Source organism: Gobius niger (assembly GCF_951799975.1).
Source record: "Gobius niger genome assembly, chromosome: 16".
NCBI lineage: Eukaryota > Metazoa > Chordata > Actinopteri > Gobiiformes > Gobiidae > Gobius > Gobius niger.
In genome coordinates, this window is record NC_136867.1 from 29,181,247 (window position 1) to 29,203,764 (window position 22,518).

At 44.0% G+C, this 22,518-nt stretch overlaps 1 protein-coding gene across 1 annotated transcript in view; it reads left to right on the forward strand.

The window, feature by feature from the left end:
* Positions 1 to 22,518, forward strand: part of akap6 (A kinase (PRKA) anchor protein 6) — a gene marked incomplete at both ends in the record, with an annotated part of 201,823 nt that overhangs the window by 128,712 nt on the left and 50,593 nt on the right. Inside the window, one exon of the mRNA XM_079574235.1 lies at positions 14,387 to 14,533. Within this exon, the coding sequence (XP_079430361.1) occupies positions 14,387 to 14,533 (147 nt within the window). The remainder of the gene's footprint in view (positions 1 to 14,386; positions 14,534 to 22,518) is intronic.

The window sequence follows — 22,518 nt, forward strand, 5'->3', positions numbered from 1 at the left end:
TTTAGCTGGAGCTCAACCGTCCCAACGTCAACACTTCACACGTCAGCAGATGAAGTCACGGGATAAATAAATGTCTTTAAGAAGCAGAACATGTGACTCCAGGTGTTTTATCTCTGATCATGATAAATGTAAAGATATTTTCATCATTCACTCATTCCGGACGGACAATGACACTGAATCATGACAAGTCTTTTATATATTTGTGATGTGACGACTCAGGTTTGACTCTGAGCTTCTATTTCTATCTGCTACGAATGACGTCATCGTTTCCTTTCTCTGTCAATCCATTCGCTCACACACAGGAAGTGATGAGTTACTTAAAGGGATATTTCATGATTTTTGACGTAGGGCCTCATTTCCAGTTATCCAGAGTGTTGCTGGAACCTGGAGATATTTTTTTTTTTTTTATTCATGCACTTCTTATATTTGAAGAGTTTTGTGGCGCTAGGCTAGTGCTAGGCTAGTGCATGTCTATGTATCAGCCAGAGGTGGGAGTAAGTCACTAAATGCAAGTCTCGAGTCAAGTCCAAGTCAATCGGTCATGGGCTCAAGTCAAGTCAAGTCATAGCTTTTGTCAAGTCAAGTCAAGTCTTGCTTAAGCGGCAAGTCACCTCAAGTCACAAACGCCAGCGTGTCTACTTTTCAAAATGTGTTTAATCTTAAAAATTAAAAAAAGTGCTTTCTCAAGATATAGCGATTTTAAAAATTTAGGCTAAAATCAAACATTTTAAAATCTCATGGATTTGGATTTCTCTGTCGGAGACCCGGCCTCTGTCAGAGACCCGGCCTCTGTCGGAGACCCGGCCTCTGTCAGAGACCCGGCCTCTGTCAGAGACCCGGCCTCTGTCAGAGACCCGGCCTCTGTCTGAGACCCGGCCTCTGTCAGAGACCCGGCCTCTGTCTGAGACCCGGCCTCTGTCGGAGACCCGGCCTCTCTCAGAGACCCGGCCTCTGTCGGAGACCCGGCCTCTGTCGGAGACCCGGCCTCTGTCTGAGACCCGGCCTCTGTCGGAGACCCGGCCTCTCTCAGAGACCCCGCCTCTGTCGGAGACCCGGCCTCTGTCTAACTAAGTTACTTTTTAAAGGAGTCATCAAGAATCAGATTATGTTTTAAGTAATCTGTGGCAACACAGGCTACACCGTCCAGACGTTACTTAAAGAGACTAGATGCAAGTTGGTCATTTTATACTCACTACTGCCACCTCAGGTCTTAAGCGTAACTGCAGCTTCTATATTAAGCTCGTGCATGACGGCGCTTTCTGAGTGACAGGATTTTAGAGGCAGTTGTGGTGAACAGGTCTGAGCTCGTTCTACACATGAGGACATGGAGGAACATGTAAACTCTGTATAGTCCCTTTAACCCCTTAACCCCCACCTAAACAGCGCACATTTCCTCCAGTTCGGCTTTACCCAAATCTAAAAGCTTTTTGACTTGAGCTTTCAGCCTATTAGCCAGGTTAATCACCAATTTGAAGATCTAAAAAACAGATTTACAATTTTTGTTGTATTTTTAAAAAAAGTTGTTGTTGCTTTTGTGTAATTTCTATTTAATTGTTTTGTTGTTTCATTTTTTTGTAATTTTTGTGTTGCCTTTTTGTATTTTTTTTTACTTTTTTGTTGCCTTTATTTCATCTTTTTTTTTCTTCATTTTCTGTATTTTTTTTAAATCACTTTTTCGTTATTTTTTCGTCACGCTTTCATCCTTGTGCACGTCTCGTTTTCATCGCTATTTTTGTGTTTGTTTTTTCTTACACATTTAGATTTGGGTAAAGCCAAACTGGAGAAAATGTGCTCAGTTCAGGTGGGGGTTAAGAGGTTACAGCGTCAGGAAGAGAAAGAAAGAAAGAAAGAAAGAAAGAAAGAGAGAAAGAAAGAAAGAAAGAAAGAAAGAAAGAAAGAACGAGAAAAGGAAGGAAGCAGAATCTAAATTAGTGAAATGTATTCTTCACTTTGTCACCGCTCAAAGCCTCAAATCAGGTACAGCAGCTTTAAGTTTCTCCTTTCATAATCTGCCACAGGAATCACGTATATCAGTTACTTCCCCGTACTTCAGTGTTGTTCCTGGCTTCCCTGTTCGTTTTGTTTGTGTGTAGAGTCTTCTAACCCTGTAGTTTGGAGCTGCTCTTGCCTTGTAGAGGTTCATAAGTTCACGTCTCGTTCACTCTGTCCGTGTAAATCTCTGAGCTTCATGTGAGAGTTTCCAGCCTCAGACCCGTGTTTTGGCCCTCGTTGTTCGGCCGCATTCTTGGCTCCGGGCGCCATGACCTCACTCCCTTTTATCGGCCAATCAAACGCCTCATTCAGCCGTTTCCATGGACACAATTAAAACGTGCCGCGGCGCCTTTGTGCTGCGTTTGTTTTTGGGGGAAAGTCTGTTTTTCTTTCGCGCTTCAGTTTAGGTTCAAACACAGAGTTCACCCAGGACAGGCTAACCGCTGTGCCACCGCAGAGGCTAACCACTGTGCCACCGCAGAGGCTAACCACTGTGCCACCGCGGGCTAACCACTGTGCCACCGCAGAGGCTAACCACTGTGCCACCGCAGAGGCTAACCACTGTGCCACCGCGGGCTAACCACTGTGCCACCGCGGGCTAACCACTGTGCCACCGCGGGCTAACCACTGTGCCACCGCGGGCTAACCACTGTGCCACCGCGGGCTAACCACTGTGCCACCGCAGAGGCTAACCGCTGTGCCACCGCGGGCTAACCACTGTGCCACCGCGGGCTAACCACTGTGCCACCGCAGAGGCTAACCACTGTGCCACCGCAGAGGCTAACCACTGTGCCACCGCAGAGGCTAACCACTGTGCCACCGCAGAGGCTAACCACTGTGCCACCGCAGAGGCTAACCACTGACTATGAATATGACTTTGTCTGCACATGCACCTGTGTATATTCCTCCCGTCTTTAGCCGCTGCTGTCTCCCACACAGGAAATGACCATATTTGGATTACAGCGTCAGGAAAAGAAAGAAAGAAGGAAGGAAGGAAGGAGAAAAGGAAGAGAAAATGAAGGAAAGAAAGAAGGAAAAAAGAAAGGAACGAGAAAAGGAAGGAAAGAAAGAAGGAAGGAAAGAAAGACAGAAGGAACGAGAAAAGGAAAGAAAGAAAGAAGGATAGAAGGAAGGAAGGAAAGAAAGACAGAAGGAATGAGAAAAGGAAGGAAGGAAGGAAGGAAGAAAGGAAGGAAGGAAAGAAAGACAGAAGGAACGAGAAAAGGAAAGAAAGAAAGAAGGATAGAAGGAAGGAAGGAAAGAAAGACAGAAGGAATGAGAAAAGGAAGGAAGGAAGGAAGGAAGGAAGAAAGGAAGGAAGGAAAGAAAGACAGAAGGAAGGAAGGAAGGAAGGAAGGAAGGAAGGAAGAAAGGAAGAAAGGAAGGAAGGAAGGAATGAAAGAAAGACAGAAGGAATGAGAAAAGGAAAGAAAGAAAGAAGGAAGGAAGGAAGGAAGGAAGGAAGGAAGGAAGAAAGGAAGAAAGGAAGGAAGGAAAAAAGACAGAAGGAACGAGAAAAGGAAAGACAGAAGGAACGAGAAAAGGAAGGAAAGAAGGAAGGAACGAGAAAAGGAAGGAAGGAAAGAAATATGGATTGAAGGCCCTAAAGTTTAGTCCCTTTGTCTGCACATGTGTCCTGTGTATATTCCTCCCGTCTTTAGCCGCTGCTGTCTCCCACACAGGAAATGACCATATTTGGATTACACAGAAAGAAAGAAAGAAGGAAGGAATGAGAAAAGGAAGGAAAGGAAAAAAGGAAGGAAGGAAAAAAGGAAGGAAGGAAAAAAGGAAGGAAGGAAGGAACGAGAAAATGAAGGAAGGAAAGGAAAGAAGGAAGGAAGGAAGGAAAGAAAAAGGAAAAGAAAGACAGAAGGAAAGAAGGAAGGATGGATAGAAGGCCCTAAAGTTTAGTCCCTTTGTCTGCACATGCACCTGTGTATATTCCTCCCGTCTTTAGCCGCTGCTGTCTCCCACACAGGAAATGACCATATTTGGATTACAGCGTCAGGAAAAGAAAGAAAGAAAGAAAGAAAGAAGGAAGGAAGGAGAAAAGGAAGAGAAAATGAAGGAAAGAAAGAAGGAAAAAAGAAAGGAATGAGAAAAGGAAGGAAGGAAAAAAGACAGAAGGAATGAGAAAAGGAAAGAAAGAAGGAAGGAAGGAAGGAAAAAAAGACAGAAGGAATGAGAAAAGGAAGGAAAGAAAGAAGGAAGGAAGGAAAAAAGACAGAAGGAATGAGAAAAGGAAGGAAAGAAAGAAGGAAGGAAGGAAAAAAGACAGAAGGAACGAGAAAAGGAAGGAAGGAAGGAAAGATGGAAAGAAGGCCCTAAAGTTTAGTCTCTTTGTCTGCACATGCACCTGTGTATATTCCTCCCGTCTTTAGCCGCTGCTGTCTCCCACACAGGAAATGACCATATTTGGATTACAAAGAAAGAAAGAAAGAAAGAAAGAAGAAAGGAACGAGAAAAGGAAGAAAGGAAGGAAAAAGGAAGGAAGGAAAGAAAGAAGGAAGGAAGGACAAAAGGAAGGACAAAAGGAAGGAAAGAGAAAAGGAAGGAAGGAAAGAAAAAGGAAGGAAGGAAAGAAGGAAGGAAGGAAGGAAGGACAAAAGGAAGGACAAAAGGAAGGAAAGAGAAAAGGAAGGAAGGAAAGAAAGATAGAAGGTCCTAAAGTTTAGTCCCTTTCTCTGCGCATGCTCCCTGTGTATATTCCTCCCGTCTTTAGCCGCTGCTGCCCCCACACAGGAAATGCCCATATTTGGATTACAGCGTCATCTTGGTCACAGCCTTTCCTGCTACACGTGTACACCAAACAGTATTCGTGAATGAATAAGCGTGGGGAAACACACATGCTGGAGTCACTTCCTTGATAAACATCGTAAAGACAGAGTTCGGTTTGTTGTTCTGTCATTTTTCCTGCATTAGCTCATCAAGAATAAAACAAATATGGTCTAAAACTCATCCTTTTTTTCCTCCTCCCTCTGCATCACATCCGCACACGCCTAAATAAAACCTCAGGTTGCCGGGACGGCGGCGGAGTTCCGCGCCTCGCCGTCGTTATCGGCGTCTATAAACTTTATTTGCCGCTCTGTCAGAGTCGTCGCCGTGGTTACGTGCGTGGCTTGGGATCTTGATAGCACTACATTAGCCTCGTCCGCGTCTGGCTGCGTTCTGCTGACACTTCCTTCATTAATATGGAGTTGAAATTAAACGCCGATTGCTTGTTGATTCGGCGTCTCCGCGTTCTGTCAGGCGTTTATCCCGTTCCTCCGCCGCCGCCGCCGAAGACTTCCACTTCTTCTTCTCCTTTTTCTCTCCCTCTCTCTCTCTCTCCGGTGAGCGCTGCCATTTTTCAGCCTTATCGGCCTAAATATATGCAACATAAATATGCGAGGAGTTAATATTCCCCTCACAGGCCGGTGCCCTTCTGCGCCGAGTCTGTCAACACCGGCAGCACTTTCCGAACTCTGTCTGAGCGGGTTTACAGACGTTTCAGAGGCGCTTTGTTTACGCCGAAACAAACGCGTTTACAGAAGCAAGGAGGCGGGGCCGGGTCACTTTATGTTTCAAAACATCGAACCGGAAAACAGAAGGATCATGTGTGAAAGAACGGGTTCATCTTTAGTGTTGATGAACGTGGGACAAATGGGGATAATTGTGGCAAAAACACAGAAAATTGGGTAAAATAGGGGAAAAAAATGAAATACATTGGGGAAATAAATTGGGAAACAAATGGGGATAAAAATTAGAAAAACATTTTAAAAATCTGGAAAGTATTCCGAATAAAAAAAATAGCCAGAAAATTAGGAGAAAACAGTGGGCAATAAAAAAAAAAAAGGGAAAACATGAAAAAAAAAATAACACTGGAACAGCGAAAAAAATGGGGAAAATTATTATTTATTTATTGGTTTATTTGGTCGGGACAGTGCGTGTTAACCTCTTGACCGCCTGAACCGAGAGGATCTTTTTCCATTTTTTTGTTGGGTATTCAACTCATTTTTGTCACATTTTTGTCAATTTTTTTATCACATTTTTGTCTTTTTTTTGACATTTTTGGTCTTTTTTTGTCAATTTTTTTATTTTATTTTTGTCAAATTTTTATCACATTTTTTGTAAATTTTTGTCCCTTTTTTTTTTCATTTTTTCGTAAATTTTTAATCAAATTTTGGTCATTTTTTTGTCACATTTTTGTCACATTTTTATCATATTGTCATTTTTTGTCATTTTTTCCTAAATTTTTTGTGACATTTTTGCCACTTTTTCATCCATTTTTTGTCACATTTCCATCATTGTTTTCGTCTCAGTTTTGTTGCTTTTTCACAGCTTTTTTCCAGAAGCTTTTGGATTGGGGTAAAGCCAAACTGGAGAGAATGTGCTCGGTTCAGGTGGGAGTTAAGGGGTTAATGAACATACATGGGTCTCATGCATGTAAACAAGCCACACTGGATTGTAGCCCCATGCGCACTCTCAAACACACTCTCACTCATCCTGGCCTATTGTGCATGTTTTTAGTGATGGGGAAACCGGAGTACCCGGAGGAAACCTACACAGACACGGGGAGAACATGTAAACTCCACAGAAAGGCCCCGTCCAAGTGGGAATTGAACCTGGGACCTTCTAGCTGTGAAGCACGGGCACTAACCGCTGTGCCACCGAGCCACAGCAACAACCAGGTCACTTCCTTTAATCCTGTCCCTGGACCAACAACATGATGAACGGAGAGAGAACGAGTTTTTATTTCTGAAATACGTCTTGCTGAAGTTTCGAACCGAGAAGACCCTGATCATCCAATTAAATATGCACAGGCGATCATTAACAGCTGATAGTTTTCATCAAGAAAAGAGCAGCAAGCGGGTCTGAACCTGGACTAAACCTGGACTAAACCAGGTCTAAGCAGGACTCAGAAACACAGTTCTGCTTTGGCAACACAGTGTAATTAATACAGGCCTTCTCTTTAGGAGCAGGCTTGTTCTGGTGTGGCCTTGTTTAGTCCTGCTTTAGTCCCTGTTTAGCTCTGTTGCAGCCCTCCTTCAGTCCTCCTTCAGTCCTCCTTTAGTCCTCCTTCAGTCCTCCTTCAGTCCTCCTTTAGTCCTCCTTCAGTCCTCCTTCAGTCCTCCTTTAGTCCTCCTTTAGTCCTCCTTCAGTCCTCCTTCAGTCCTCCTTTAGTCCTCCTTTAGTCCTCCTTCAGTCCTCCTTCAGTCCTCCTTTAGTCCTCCTTTAGTCCTCCTTCAGTCCTCCTTCAGTCCTCCTTTAGTCCTCCTTTAGTCCTCCTTCAGTCCTCCTTCAGTCCTCCTTCAGTCCTCCTTTAGTCCTCCTTTAGTCCTCCTTCAGTCCTCCTTTAGTCCTCCTTCAGTCCTCCTTCAGTCCTCCTTTAGTCCTCCTTTAGTCCTCCTTCAGTCCTCCTTTAGTCCTCCTTTAGTCCTCCTTCAGTCCTCCTTTAGTCCTCCTTCAGTCCTCCTTCAGTCCTCCTTTAGTCCTCCTTTAGTCCTCCTTCAGTCCTCCTTCAGTCCTCCTTCAGTCCTCCTTCAGTCCTCCTTCAGTCCTCCTTCAGTCCTACTTTAGTCCTCCTTCAGTCCTCCTTCAGTCCTCCTTTAGTCCTCCTTCAGTCCTCCTTTAGTCCTGCTTTAGTCCTCCTTTAGTCCTGCTTTAGTCCTCCTTCAGTCCTCCTTCAGTCCTCCTTCAGTCCTCCTTTAGTCCTCCTTTAGTCCTGCTTTAGTCCTCCTTCAGTCCTGCTTTAGTCCTCCTTCAGCCCTCCTTTAGTCCTGCTTTAGTTCTGCTTTAGTCCTCCTTCAGTCCTGCTTTAGTCCTCCTTCAGTCTTCCTTCAGTCCTGCTTTAGTCCTCCTTTAGCCCTCCTTTAGTCCTCCTTTAGCCCTCCTTTAGTCCTCCTTTAATCCCGGTCCAGCCTCAGTTCAGTCCCGCTTTAGCCTCAGTTTACCCCCCTCAGTCCCGTTGAAATCCCGTTTCTTCAAACACCCGTCTCTCCTTGTCTCCATTTCTCTCTCACTCTTTCGACTTCAATAAACAACCAAACAACCTCCGCCATTTTCCCTTCAAAGCCTTTTTTAAATCAATATTTAGCATCAGCGAATGCGGCGCTATCAGTCTCCGCGCGGCGCCGTTCCTCTATTGGCTATTAGCTCCAAGTGAAGGGGATGGATGGCCGCGATAGCATCTCCATCAAAAACCGCGATTTGACGTTGAAAAATGGCGACAGTTTCCGCCAATGACAGCAAAAAAAAAAAAAAAAAAAAGGGAACGGCGGCGACAAAGAGGGAGGCTGCGTTTAAATATTCAAATGCGGCTGGTTAATGATGAACGACACAGAGGCGCGGAATCAAGCGGCCATCCAGGCGAGAAATGAAAGACGGAAACCGAAATGAAGAAGAGGAGACGCAGAGAGACGAAGAGAGAGGGGGAAGCGCCCGGGAGCGAGGGTCAGACTCAGACTAAAGAGATTGATGGGTGTTGGATTAATGTAAGCAAACAGGACAAGGACAAAGATGGGAGATAGAGTCCTGACTGAGGCCTGAGCTGGGCCGGTTCTGCTTTAGTCCAGCTTTAGTCCAGCTGTGGCGGAGCGTCCGAGTCCAACGCCTTTAAAGAGACGGTCGAGGCCAGACGCTGCGGAGATTTGTAGTTTTCTCCTTAAAGGGGGGTATTATGCAAAATGGACTTTTTCAAGCTTTCCATCATGTTATTATGTCACTCCCTCATTAAAAACATGCCTGAAGTGTTGCCTTGTCACATTCTCGTATTTTTGAGTAATCTGTAAAAACTCTGATGGCGGCCATTTTAGGGATAGGTTTGCCTGAGTCCTCCTAGGAACGCCCCCACCTCCTGGAGACGCCTCCGAGCTTTCGTCACCAGCCGAGTAACCAACCACTGCTCCTCAGCAGAACCCCCTCCCCACTGATGCCACAGACAGCGTGTGGAGGGGGCGTGTCGGAAAGGCTCAAAGGTTTTTAAAGAGACAGAGGCCTATTTCAAGACATTCACTACAGCCATTTTGAGAGAGACATTTTATACAAGGCAGTTATTCTAATTTACTGCATTTACAGACCGACAGGAGGTTTGCTCATCATTGTAGTGTGATATAGACTGGTGCTATGGGAGTGAAAAAAGCAGAATACCCCCTCTATAAGAGCTTAGTTTTAATGTCAATATGATGTTTATTTGATGACGTAGCTTTGACTTATTGTTTATTTCAACCTACAAATACATAACATATGTAACCCTGACACATGAACGGATACACAAAATATATTCAAACAATGTACAATGTATCAGGTATTGTGCATATTCATGTCTTTACATTTAGTGTTGGGAACATCTCCAAACTCCAATTAGGAGTGGGACGAGGACAAACTTATAGGGCCTGATCCTGTGTTTCTAAACACAGACTCTAGCGTAATGAGTGCACTTTGAGATCTTGCCACTCCAGACTTGGAGCTTTTAACAGCCAAAAACAGCCAAAAACAGAAACACTTGTTTCTGCGTTTTAGACACTCTATTACACCTTATGTGTGATTTTGGGAGCTCTGCGATGAACAGAAGTGAAATAAATGACGATCAAAAAGTTGTGAAAAGACCAGGGGCAGATCTTGTGACTGGCTCAGTCCGTGCACAGCTCTAAACGCAACGTGGTGCACGTGCGATCTTACATGTGGCGCAGGTTTTGCGCTAAAGGCTGCGCTGCTAGGGAGGGGGCGTTATTTAAGAAAAAGAGGCCGACTGAGGCTGGTTCATTACAAGCAGCACAATTGAAAACAAAAGTGAAATTGCCTTGCTTGGCTTACTATGATAGATCAACACACACACCCCTCACACCAAAACAGTTTTCCATAAATAAACCACACGTGCCTCAAGTGCCACAACACCAGGTCTGATCTGAGTTTTAAGGAGACGTTTCCATCGTGTGTCAGTCTTTACCTCCTGATGATGCTCCTTGTGGAGCCACAGCTCAGTCCAAAAGTAAGAAGCACATTTCACAGGGCGCAGAGCAACTTTTTTTTTGCAATTCAGCCGCTCCAAGAATCCTGCAGCCGTAGCGCAAATGTTCCAACACGCTACAGTTTTCTTGTAACTTTTCTTGTAACTGCTGCAACTCCTCCACAGCCGACATGACAGTTTCTGATCAATTAAATCCTTTACATTTTGTAACTTTGCTCATTCGAATGGTGTCCAGTGCGAGGCTGCTCTGACCCCGCCCGCTCATCCTGGATCTGCGGCTGCAGCAGCGGAGGGACACTTTTATTTCTTTAATCTTTATTAAACATTGCGCTGCATCAGCATGTTACGCATGTACAGGAGAACCCTCCCCCCCCCCTCGCAAACCACCGCCTCCCACAGGTCTGGGGAAAGCATGGGGAGGGGGCGGCACCACAACAATGCGAGTCTGTCCCCCCTCCTGTCCTGCTTACTTTTTGCTCCAGGTCTGACACTGAAGATTGCAAGGAGCGCCACCCGTCTGCGCAGTCGTCTGCTCTACAGCCTGCGCTTTAGTCTGCGGGGGCGTAGCTGCTCTCAGTAATAAGCCACGCCCCTGTCCTCTCTCTTTTATAAGCCACTCCCTCCATAAGCCTCCACATTTATTACTACATTTGAAAGATTTTGTCACAACTAAACAAGCTCAAAAGTCCCTCTGATCAAATCTTTGTAACTAATTAGTCACAAAATTAAACCATGAATCTAAAACTGCACAACTTGTTCTGCTCTTCGTGGTTTTTACTGTATCGTTGTGTGAAAATGTGTCAAAAGTCAAACGTTTGGAAACTAAAATAACTCTGTCTCGACTGTGAGACCGTCTGAACGTGGCTCTGCTGCTCGTGTGAAGCTTTGACGGCGCCTCCTCTCGCTCTGAGCCGGTATTTAGCGGCTGGCTGTTTTCGGCGGCAGGTTTGGGCGTCTTTAATGTGGCGGTACCGGCGAAGGCTCCGGAGCGGCGCGGGGAGAGCGCGGCGGCGGCGGCCTCTCTGGGGAGTTCCCATCAAAGGGAGATCTCTTCATAACAGATTTACTCGGGAAAAGTTGGTGTTTAGGAAACGGCGGCGCTGTTTGTGTTCCAGTCTGAGGAAAAGTTGCTTTCGCTCTGAATCCGCGGCGGCGCCGGAGCTTTCGCAGGATTTCTGATTTCAAACGCCGCGTTCGCACGATCTGAAGGTCAATAAGTGGAAACGGTTGCTCTGACTGTCGTTGTGTCCTTGGGCAAGACACTTCAGACACTGCCTGTGTGAATGTGGGGCGTGAGGGAGTTTTCTATGGGATTTATTAACAGTGTTGGAGTGTTGCACAAAAGCACTCAGTAACTTATTTACCTGAATAAATCCTTCCCGTCGTCCCTCTAGGGGTAACACAAGTGTTAAAGGGATGTGTCTCTGGACAGAAAACCACAATTATAACTTTGCTGCCACCAGGTCGGAGTCGCCAATACACACTAATGGAATCAAGAAGAAGAAGCGAACGGGCAAAGCTAACTGTGAAGCTTGAGTGAAACAAATGATCTTCATTGTGTAACTGGATGTGTCATGATTCTGCCTTTGTTATCCTGGGTTGTGTTTATCTGTTCTTGGTGGTTTATTTTGACATGTCTTTTGGTCTTGTGATTTTCTGTTTGACTTCCCTCGTTACCTGCCTGCCCCGCCCTGATGTGTTTCACCTGTGCCCCGTTTCCTCTTGTATTTATACCCCTGTGTTTCCCTTGTCCTTTGTCGCGTCATTGTCTTTGTCAGCCCCGGTTTTTGGTTATGTCTGGATTTTGTTATTTTGGTTTTTGTCAGTTTCTTGTTTCTTGATTTTTGCACATATTAAATCTAGTTCCGTTGCAGTCTGCATTTTGGGTTTTATTTTCTTCACTCCACCACAACCATGACAGAATGACGCGACCATTTCAACACCCAGCGGACTGCCCTTTGGCAGCTGAGGACCCCGTTCCCCTCGTTCCTGCCCTGAGCCACCGCCAGACTCCTTCCTTCGTTCGAGGTGGGCCCCTTCTGTTCCTGAGCCACCGCTGGACACTGTTCTCCGTCCAGGGTGGGCTCTTCTTGTCCTGGGGCCACCATTGAACTGGAACCTCGGTCTGGGGTGGCCTCCTGTTCGTGTCCTAGGTCCACTGCGGGACATTGTTCTTCGTCCTGGGTGGGCCCTTCCTGCTCCTATCCCTCTACGTCATCCATTGTCTCTCAGCTGCCTCCAGTGCCTGCACCTATCCCCGAACCACCGCCAGACAACGCTCTCCGTCTGGGGTGGGCGCCATCCGTCCCTGCACCACTGCCAGACCCCGACCTCCGTCCGAGGTGGGCCCCTTCCGTTCCGGAGCCACCGCTGGACACTTTCTCCGTCCAGGGTGGGCTTCTCTTGTCCTGGGGCCACCATAGGACTGAGACCTCCGTCTGGGGTGGGTTCCCCCTGTTTGTTCCCCTGAGCCACTGCCGGACACTGACCTCGGTTTGAGGTGGGCCCCTTCTGTCCCAGAGCCACCGCTGAACATTATTCTCCGTCCAGGGTGGGCTCCATCTGTTCTGGGGCCACCATCGAACCGAACCTCCGTCCGGGGTGGGCTCCTCCTGTCTCATGTCCCTCTTGTTGCTTCCCTGATTTGGACTCTGTTCCCTCCTCCGGACCCCCTCCACCCTCCCGGGGCTGTTTATATCGTGGGACGTCTGGGAGCCGTCCCTTGGTGGGGGGGTACTGTCATGATTCTGCCTTTGTTATCCTGGGTTGTGTTTATCTGTTCTTGGTGGTTTATTTTGACATGTCTTTTGGTCTTGTGATTTTCTGTTTGACTTCCCTCGTTACCTGCCTGCCCCGCCCTGATGTGTTTCACCTGTGCCCCGTTTCCTCTTGTATTTATACCCCTGTGTTTCCCTTGTCCTTTGTCGCGTCATTGTCTTTGTCAGCCCCGGTTTTTGGTTATGTCTGGATTTTGTTATTTTGGTTTTTGTCAGTTTCTTGTTTCTTGATTTTTGCACATATTAAATCTAGTTCCGTTGCAGTCTGCATTTTGGGTTTTATTTTCTTCACTCCACCACAACCATGACAGGATGAACAATATCCCTCTGTCTCTTTGTCTTTTCTGTCAGCGTAGGACAATTAATGAGTACGAAAATCAACATGCTTCACCTGCAGTGCCGCGTATGGCCTCTAGGGGCATGAGTTACTTGGTACTGATTTGAGCGTTTTAACGAAAAAATGTCAACAAACGAGAAAGAGAGAGGGAGAGAATGGAGAAAGTGAAGGAAAAGGAAACCTTTGACTTTTGCTTCCTAGCACATCCTAGCACCGAGCACATTTTCTCCAGTTTGGCTTTACCCCAATCCAAAAGCTTCTGGAAAAAAGGTGAGAAAATAGCAACAAAACTGAGACGAAAACAATGATGGAAATGTGACAAAAAAAGTGGCGAAAAATTGATGGAAAAAGTGGCAAAAATGTCACAAAAATGTCACAAGAAATTGACAAGAAATTAACGAAAAAATGACCAAAAATTGACAAAAAAAAAAAAGACAAAAAATTGACAAAAAAAAGACAAAAAAATGACAAAAATTTGACAAAATTTAACAAAAAAATGACAAAAATGTGACAAAAAATGACAAAAATGTAACAAAAAAATGACAATGACTTTTGCTCAGGGCATTATTACTATTTTCAGTTTATATTTGGCCAAAAGTAACTCAGAAGTAACTAAAAGTAGTGTAACTCAGCTACATTTTTGAAACAGTAATATGTACTACAAATAGGCCTGGGCGATATAGTCAAAAAATAAAATCCAGATTTTTTTTACTTCGTTTGGACGATTCCGATTTCGATTTTATTTGGAAATAAACTTAAAAAGGTCTCCTGATCTTCCATATGAAGAAAACTGAGTTCTGCTCATGAATATTAAGATTAGTGGACGAGAGGGAGGGAGGGGGTGGTGGGGGATTGAGGCGTGAACATGTGCTTTGTTTTGGTCACGTTAACGCATTTACCATTGGCCGAGCGAGCGCCGACCCACAGCAGGACCTCGTGTAGGGACATATCTTTCTCTCAGGACACAAACATCGGGGTCAATGAAGTGTTTACTTTGTGAGAGTTCAAATTCATCATTTAGCCGACAATAAGGCCCATTCAAATCTAAAAGCTTCGGGATTGTAGAGTTCACAGCCTACAGGCCATTTGAAAGCTTAGACCTACACAACTTTTTCATCACATGTTTGCCCCCTTCTTTTCCCTCTTTCTTGTTGGTTTTTCTTTTTTGTTGCTTTTTTGACTCTCTGTAGTTGTGTGTTTTTGTTGCTTTTACGGCACATTTCCGCGGACGCGGTGAGACCTTTAAAGAGGTTTTTGCTGCTGAAATTGTTTCCCGTTTTGTCCAACTGTTTCCCCTCTGATGACATTAAGCATGTGTTTTGTGTGTTGCAGAGTTCCCTGTCGGAGCTGCAGACGATGGAGACCAGGAGGACGGCTCTTCTGTCCAGACTCGACTCCTTCAGACGCAGCGGGAACGAGCTGCCGCGAGAGCTGGTGCAGCGAGTCCAGGAGCTCAGCCAGACCTGGGACCAGATCAAGGTGAGAGCCTCAAACACTCACACTATAGTAGTATCTGAGACTAAAGGCCAACACTCACCAGAACACAGCGCTTTCCTACCTTTATCAGGCCCAAAGCGCTTTACAGTAAAGAACTCATTCACACACCAAGTAGGGTGAAGTGTCTTGCCCAAGGACTCTGGTTTCCCCTAAACCAGAGGCTGATGTGTGTGTGTGAGAACGAGTCGTACGTTGTGGTAGTCGAAGGGGCCGATGGCACAGATCGGCAGCCTCACCTCCGTCTACCCCAGGGCAGCTGTTACCACCTCTGTGAATGCCAGTTGTCCCGCTGTGTAAAGCGCTTTGTGACACATCTGTGAAGGCGATGCAAAGTCCTTCCTAGCACATCCAGTTTGGCTTTACCCCAATCCAAAAGCTTCTGGAAAAAAGGTGTGAAAATAGCGACAAAACTGAGACGAAAACAATGATGGAAATGTGACAAAAAAGTGACGAAAAATTGATGGAAAAAGTGGCAAAAATGTCACAAAAATGTCACAAGAACTTGACAAGAAATTAATGAAAAAATGACAAAAATGTGACAAAAAATGACAAAAAATTGACAAAATGTGACAAAAAAAATGACAAAAATTTGACAAAAAACAACAACAAAAATGTGAAAAAAAACCGGCAAAAATGTCACAAAAAATGTGACAAAAAAATGACAAAAATGTAACAAAAATGTGATATAAAAATTGACGAAAAAATGACAAAAATGTGGCAAAAAAGTGACGAAAAATTGATGAAAAAGTGGCAAAAATGTCACAAGAAACTGACAAGAAATTAAAGAAAAAATGACAAAAAATTGACAAAAAATTACAAAAAATTGACAAAATGTGACAAAAAAAATGAGAAAAATTTAACAAAAAATTGACAAAAATGTAGCAAAAAAAATGACAAACGTGACAAAAAATTACAAAAATGTGACAAAAAATTACAAAAAATGTGACTAGAATGTGACAAAAAAATGACAAAAATTTAACAAAAAAATTACAAAAATGTGACAAAAAAATTACATAAAAGTGACAAAAATTTGACAAAAAATGTGATATAAAAATTGACGAAAAAATGACAACAAAGTTACAAAAATGAGTTGAATACCCAACAAAAAAATGATGGAAAAAAAATCTGATGACGTGAGGAAACAGATCCTCTCGGTTCAGGCGGGGGTTAAGAGGTTAAGTGCATCTCCTCGGTCTCACTTTACCCTCTCTGCATTTGACCTCTCCAAACATTCTTCAAATACAATCCTACACATGGAGAGTATTCAGAAGTATTCATAAGTATTTAGAAGTGGTGGTACTTCTGCTTCCTGTCCCTCCAGGCCGCCGTCTCCTCGCGCTCATTTCCATTCCGCCGTCCGCGCCGTCAGTAAGTCGCGCCTCGTGAAGCATTCTTTTTACACATACATTTAATAACATTATCATCTTTAATTATTCACATTTATTCAGACGGAGTAATTAAAGCGGGGCGTGTCATTTACATATATGCAAAACACGGATATTTGCATAAAAGCGTATATCACACAGTTTACATAAAGGTTTCTGTGTTTGCTGAACGATGTGGTTTCTCATTAAAGTGACGGGAATGAACAATATTTGACCATTGAGGAGGATCCTGACCCGGTTCTTCCCTTTCAAAGCCGGGAAACAAGCGGGAATTCACTTTTAACGGACAAATATATTCTGTATTTGCTTATCTTCCAAACAACCTTCTAAAGGCTGATAATATTACATAGAGGTGAAATTATTTTGAGAGATCATAGACCAAGTGACTGATGTTAATGATGATTTTTGTAGTTCATACATTTTCTTTTAAGATATGACTTGTGAAAGTGCAATGCAGTTTAAGCCCTTAACTCCCACCTGAACCGAGCACGTTTTCTCCAGTTTGGCTTTACCCCAATCCAAAAGCTTCTGGAAAAAAGGTGAGAAAATAGCGACAGAACTGAGACGAAAACAATGATGGAAATGTGACAAAAAAAGTGACAAAAAAAGACAAAAAATGGACAAAAAAAAGACAAAGAAAATTTCCAAAAAATGACAAAAAAATGACAAAAAAATGACAAAAAATGACAAAAAAATGACAAAAAAGTGACAAAAAATGGACAAAAAATTACCAAAAAAAAGCCCCAAAAAATTTGACAAAAAATAACAAAAAATATGACAAAAAAGACAAAAAAAATTGACAAAAAAAGCAAAAGAAAAATTTCAAAAAATAGACAAAAAATGGACTAAAAAAGTTACAAAAAATAACAAAAAAAAGACAAAAAAATGAAAAAGAAAATTTGACAAAAAAGTGACGAAAAATGGACAAAAAATTACCCAAAAAGCCCCCCAAAAATTACAAAAAAATGACAAAAAAGTGACAAAAAGGACAAAAAAAGCAAAAGAAAATTGCCAAAAAAGAGACAAAAAAATGGACTAAAAAAATTACTAAAAATTACAAAAAAAAGACAAAAAAATTGACTAAAAATTACTAAAAATAACCAAAAAAAAGTGACAAAAAAATTACAAAAAAAGTGACCAAAAAAAAATATTTGACAAAAAATTACTAAAAATGTAACAAAAAAGTGACAAAAAAAAGCCCAAAAAATGACAAAATGTGATGATTTGTGGAAAATTTAGATGAGTTTTGTAGACCTTAGCTTTCAAATGAGGCGTTACACTGGCCTACAGGATTTGGGTAAAGCTAAACTGGAGAAAATGCTCTCGGTTCAGGCGGGAGTTAAGAGGTTAATAGGAAAAACTGGCTCCGCCCCCACATGGGTCCGATGACATCATCACATTCTAGAACCTGAAAACAACCAATACATCGTTTTATTACACAATGAAGAGAACATTTTATTACATTTTGAGCTGCCATTAAAACATGTCAGTTTTACTTCCGGTATCTACATTTTATTATCTCTATCTACATATTTATGATCTCCCACATGTTATTGCACTAGATGACAAATATTTTAGCATATGTATCGTAAAGTATCGTATCGGTATCAGTATCGGTATCGAAAACCAAGTATCGTTAAAGCCTCAGTATTATAATAAATCTGTTCCTGTTTAACTTGCTCTGGTGTTTCCTCTCGTCTTTAACAAACCCAAACAGAGAAAACATGTTCATCATTTACCGCGTGGTCCCCAAAGAGCAGCTGATCCCGTCAGACAGTCCCGGTTTAGTCCCGGTTTGGATCCGGGCCAGGCCGACGAGGCTGATCTGTGTCTAATTGTGATTAGAGCGAGACGTTAATTACCGTGTCACAATTAAGGATCTTTGCTCCTCGTCTCATGTTTACACTGATCCTCCAGAGATCAGGGAACCCGGCTCAGACCGAGGCTCAGACCCAGGCCAGGCTCAGACCGAGGCTCAGACCGAGGCTCAGACCGAGTCCAGGCTCAGACCGAGACCTGGCTCAGACCGAGTCCAGGCTCAGACCGAGTCCAGGCTCAGACCGAGGCTCAGACCGAGGCTCAGACCGAGGCTCAGACCGAGGCTCAGACCGAGGCTCAGACCCAGGCCAGGCTCAGACCGAGTTCAGGTTCAGACCGAGACCTGGCTCAGACCGAGTTCAGGTTCAGACCGAGGCTCAGACCGAGACCCAGGCCAGGCTCAGACCGAGTTCAGGCTCAGACCCAGGCCAGGCTCAGACCAAGGCCAGGCTCAGACCGAGACCTGGCTCAGACCGAGACCAGGCTCAGACCCAGGCCAGGCTCAGACCGAGACCTGGCTCAGACCGAGACCAGGCTCAGACCCAGGCCAGGCTCAGACCGAGACCTGGCTCAGACCGAGACCAGGCTCAGACCGAGACCAGGCTCAGACCGAGACCAGGCTCAGGCCGAGTCCAGGCAAAAAACCTAAATGTAGAGATATCAAAGTGAAACCTCTGCTGTCGATCACTGACATAAATACGAGAGAGAAATGGATTACAAGTTTTCTGCCTATTGATGTTTTCATATAAAAATAAGGCATTTTGTGCAGAAAAATGGCCCAAATTGTCTATTTTCAGCGACTAAACCAAAACGATGCCAGATTTACCTCTTATTTTGCTGATAAATTAGTTACAAAGATTTCCTCTGAGGTCATTTTGTTTAGTTTTTGAATAATACAAAATAAAGTAAAATAAGGCAAAAAAAGGGAAACATTGGTGTAAAAATGTGGAGAAAAAGGAAAAAAAAGGAAGGAAAGGAAAGAAAGGAAAGAAGGGAAGGAAGTAAAGAAGGAAGGAAAGAAGGAAAGAAGGGAAGAAGGGAAGGAAGTAAAGAAGGGAAGAAGGAAGGAAAGAAGGAAGGAAGGAAAGAAGGAAAGAAGGAAGGAAAGAAGGGAAGAAGGAAGGAAAGAAGGAAGGAAAGAAGGGAAGAAGGGAAGGAAGTAAAGAAAGGAAGGAAGGAAAGAAGGGAAGAAGGAAGTAAAGAAAGGAAGGAAGGAAAGAAGGGAAGAAGGAAGGAAAGAAGGAAGGAAGGGAAGAAGGAAAGAAGGGAAGAAGGGAAGAAGGAAGGAAAGAAGGAAGGAAGGAATGGAAGATACCAAACATGTCAGTATTTGTGAATGAATAAGCGTGGGGAAACAGACATGTTGGAGTCACTTCCTGGATAAATCTCAGAGAGTAAACATGGTAAACAGAGAGTTTGGTTTATTCTTTTTTCTCTGACATTAAGTAGAAAACTCGATGTTTCACCTGCAGCGTCTCCTTAAAAACGTATCAATCCCGGCCCTGACATTAAAAACACGAGTCTCTCCGCCCCGGCGAGTCTTCATTCCCGTTTAAACCCGTCTCGCCGCAGATTCCTCCTGCGTCCGTGATCGACTCGTCCCGTGTTTTCTCCTAATCACGCCAACTCTGGTCTGTGTCTCCAAAGCGGCGCCGCACGGCTCCGGCATTACCGCAAACAGCCCCGAAACACAATACTCGGAGCGCGCCGAGCAGCACCGCCATTATCCCGCGGTAATGGCCGCCCCTGACCGCTCCGCCGAGCCGCCGGAATAACCCAGGCGAGGGGGGGGGGGCTTTAAAAAAGTCTGGAAAACAAAAGGTTTGATTTGAGAGAAGAGTTCGGGAGCTCGACAGGTGTTAAAAACGACTTGGACTCAGCGGGACCCGGTCGTTTAGGGGGAAACGAGCGGCTGAGGACGGAGGACTCGTTTGGTGCGACAGGAAGTCCCGGTTTAGACCCAGTTACTTCGAGTCACATCGTGTTCAGATATAAGTTTCAGTATGGTAAAGGGAGAGGCTGCAGGCGAACAGGCACCAATGTTTAACCTCTTCACTCTGAACGGATCCCATTTCCTACAGTTTGGCTTTACCCTAATCAAAAAGCTACTTGGGAAAAAAAGCACCAAAACAGCCACAAAAAATGAGAAGGAAACAAGGATGTAAACGCAACAAAAAATGACAAAAATTCAACAAAAACTCAACAAAAAAATTACAAAAATTCAACAAAAATTCAACAAAAACTCAACAAAAAATGACAAAAATGTGACAAAAATTCAACAAAAATTCAACAAAAACTCAACAAAAAAATGACAAAAATGTGACAAAAATTCAACAAAAAATGACAAAAATGTGACACAAATGTGACAAAAATTCAACAAAAACTCAACAAAAAAATTACAAAAATTCAACAAAAACTCAACAAAAAATGACAAAAATTCAACAAAAATTCAACAAAAAAATGACAAAAATTCAACAAAAAATGACAAAAATTGAACCAAAATGTGACAAAAAGTCAACAAAAAAATGACAAAAATTCAACAAAAAATGACAAAAATTGAACCAAAATGTGACAAAAATTCAACAAAAACTCAACAAAATGTGACAAAAATTCAACAAAAATTCAACAAAAACTCAACAAAAAATAACAAAAATTCAACAAAAATTCAACAAAAATGGAAAAAAAAAGAAAGAAAAAAAAAACATTAAAAAAGGTGACACAACACAGCAACAACGCAAGGAAATAGGTCAGTTTTGTGGATCTTAGCTTTCAAATGAGGTGTTACACAGGCCTACATAAGGAGAGGACAAAGAGGACAGAATGCATTTGGTGTAGGCGGGTGGTAAGAGGTTCAATGTAGAGATTAAAGGGACTACAGGGGTCGGCAAGTTTCACCCAAGGGCCGAACCTTAAACGGATATTTCTGGATTTTTGACATAGGGCCTCATTTCCCAGTTATCCAGAGTGTTGCTGATTTCTGGAGATTTTTGTTTTTTGTAATTCATGCAGTTCTTATGTTTGAAGAGTTTAATGTTGCATTTTTGCCACTTTTTCATCAATTTTTCATCACTTTTTTGTCACATTTCCATCATTGTTTTCGTCTCAGTTCTGTTGCTATTTTCTCACCTTTTTTCCAGAAGCTTTTGGATTGGGGTAAAGCCAAACTGGAGAAAATGTGCTCGGTTCAGGCGGGAGTTAGGGGGTTAATGATATAAATATGAGGAAAATAAAATGAGTTTTATGGGCAAAAATGGCTCAAATTACTGATTTTGGATCTTGTTTAGTTCTCGAATAACTGAAAAAATCTGTTTTTTGTGGAACGAAAACCAGACCTGAAGTTTTGTGATTATATACGATATTATTTAAATGTTTAAGGAGAAACTAGACCCAGATCTCAGCATCGACTGTGTGAGATGTCGATGTGGGCTCCTCCGCGGCGCCGCGTTCGAGGACAATCTCCGACTCCGCCGACAGATGTTGGCTGTTTGTTGTCGGTTCGGTGGCCGCTTCTCCCTCTCTCACCGGGGCGTGTTGGTTCCGTGTTTGGCGTGTCTTCATTGCACCGCATCAGTCTGAACAGATGTGAGGAGCGGCGGCGTATAATCACAGGCCGTCCCCGGAGACGAGGGGGGAGAGGGGGGGAGGAGAGAGAAAAGAGAGGAGAGAGGGAGAGGAGAGAGGGAGGGAGAAAGAGATGAGAGAGAGGGGGGAGAGGGAAAAGAGAGGAGAGAGAAAAGAGAGGAGAGAGAAAAGAGAGTAGAGAGAAAAGAGAGGAGAGAGAAAAGAGAGGAGAGAGAAAAGAGAGGAGAGAGGGAGAGTGGAGAGAGAAAAGAGAGGAGAGGGAAAAGAGAGGAGAGAGGGAGAAAAGAGAGGAGAGAGAGAAAAGAGAGGAGAGGGAAAAGAGAGGAGAGGGAAAAGAGAGGAGAGAGGGAGAAAAGAGAGGAGAGAGGGAGAGGAGAGGGAGAGGAGAGAGAAAAGAGAGGAGAGAGGGAGAGATGAGAGGGTGGGGAGAGGAGAGAGAAAAGAGAGGAGAGAGAGAAAAGAGAGGAGAGAGGGAGAAAAGAGAGGAGAGAGGGAGAGGAGAGGGAGAGGAGAGAGAAAAGAGAGGAGAGAGGGAGAGATGAGAGGGTGGGGAGAGGAGAGAGAAAAGAGAGGAGAGAGAAAAGAGAGAGAAAAGAGAGGAGAGAGGGAGAGGAGAGGGAGAGGAGAGAGAAAAGAGAGGAGAGAGAGAAAAGAGAGGAGAGAGGGAGGGAGAAAAGAGAGGAGAGAGGGAGAGAGAAAAGAGAGGGAGAGAGAAAAGAGAGGAGAGAGGGAGAGGGACACGAGAGGAGAGAGGAGAGAGAGAAAAGAGAGGAGAGAGGGAGAGGAGAGAGAGAAAAGAAGAGGAGAGAGGGAGAGAGAAAAGAGAGGGAGAGAGAAAAGAGAGGAGAGAGGGAGAGGGACACGAGAGGAGAGAGGAGAGAGAGAAAAGAGAGGAGAGAGGGAGAGGAGAGAGAGAAAAGAAGAGGAGAGAGAAAAGAGAGGGAGAGATGAGAGAGGGAGAAAATAGAGGAGAGAGGGAGAGTGGAGAGAGTGGGGAGAGGAGAGAGGCAGGGAGGGAGAGAGAAAAGAGAGGAGAGAGAAAAGAGAGGAGAGAGAAAAGAGAGGAGAGAGAAAAGAGAGTGGAGAGAAAAGAGAGGAGAGAGAAAAGAGAGGAGAGAGAAAAGAGAGGAGAGAGAAAAGAGAGGAGAGAGGGAGAGGAGAGAGGGAGAGAAAAGAGACGAG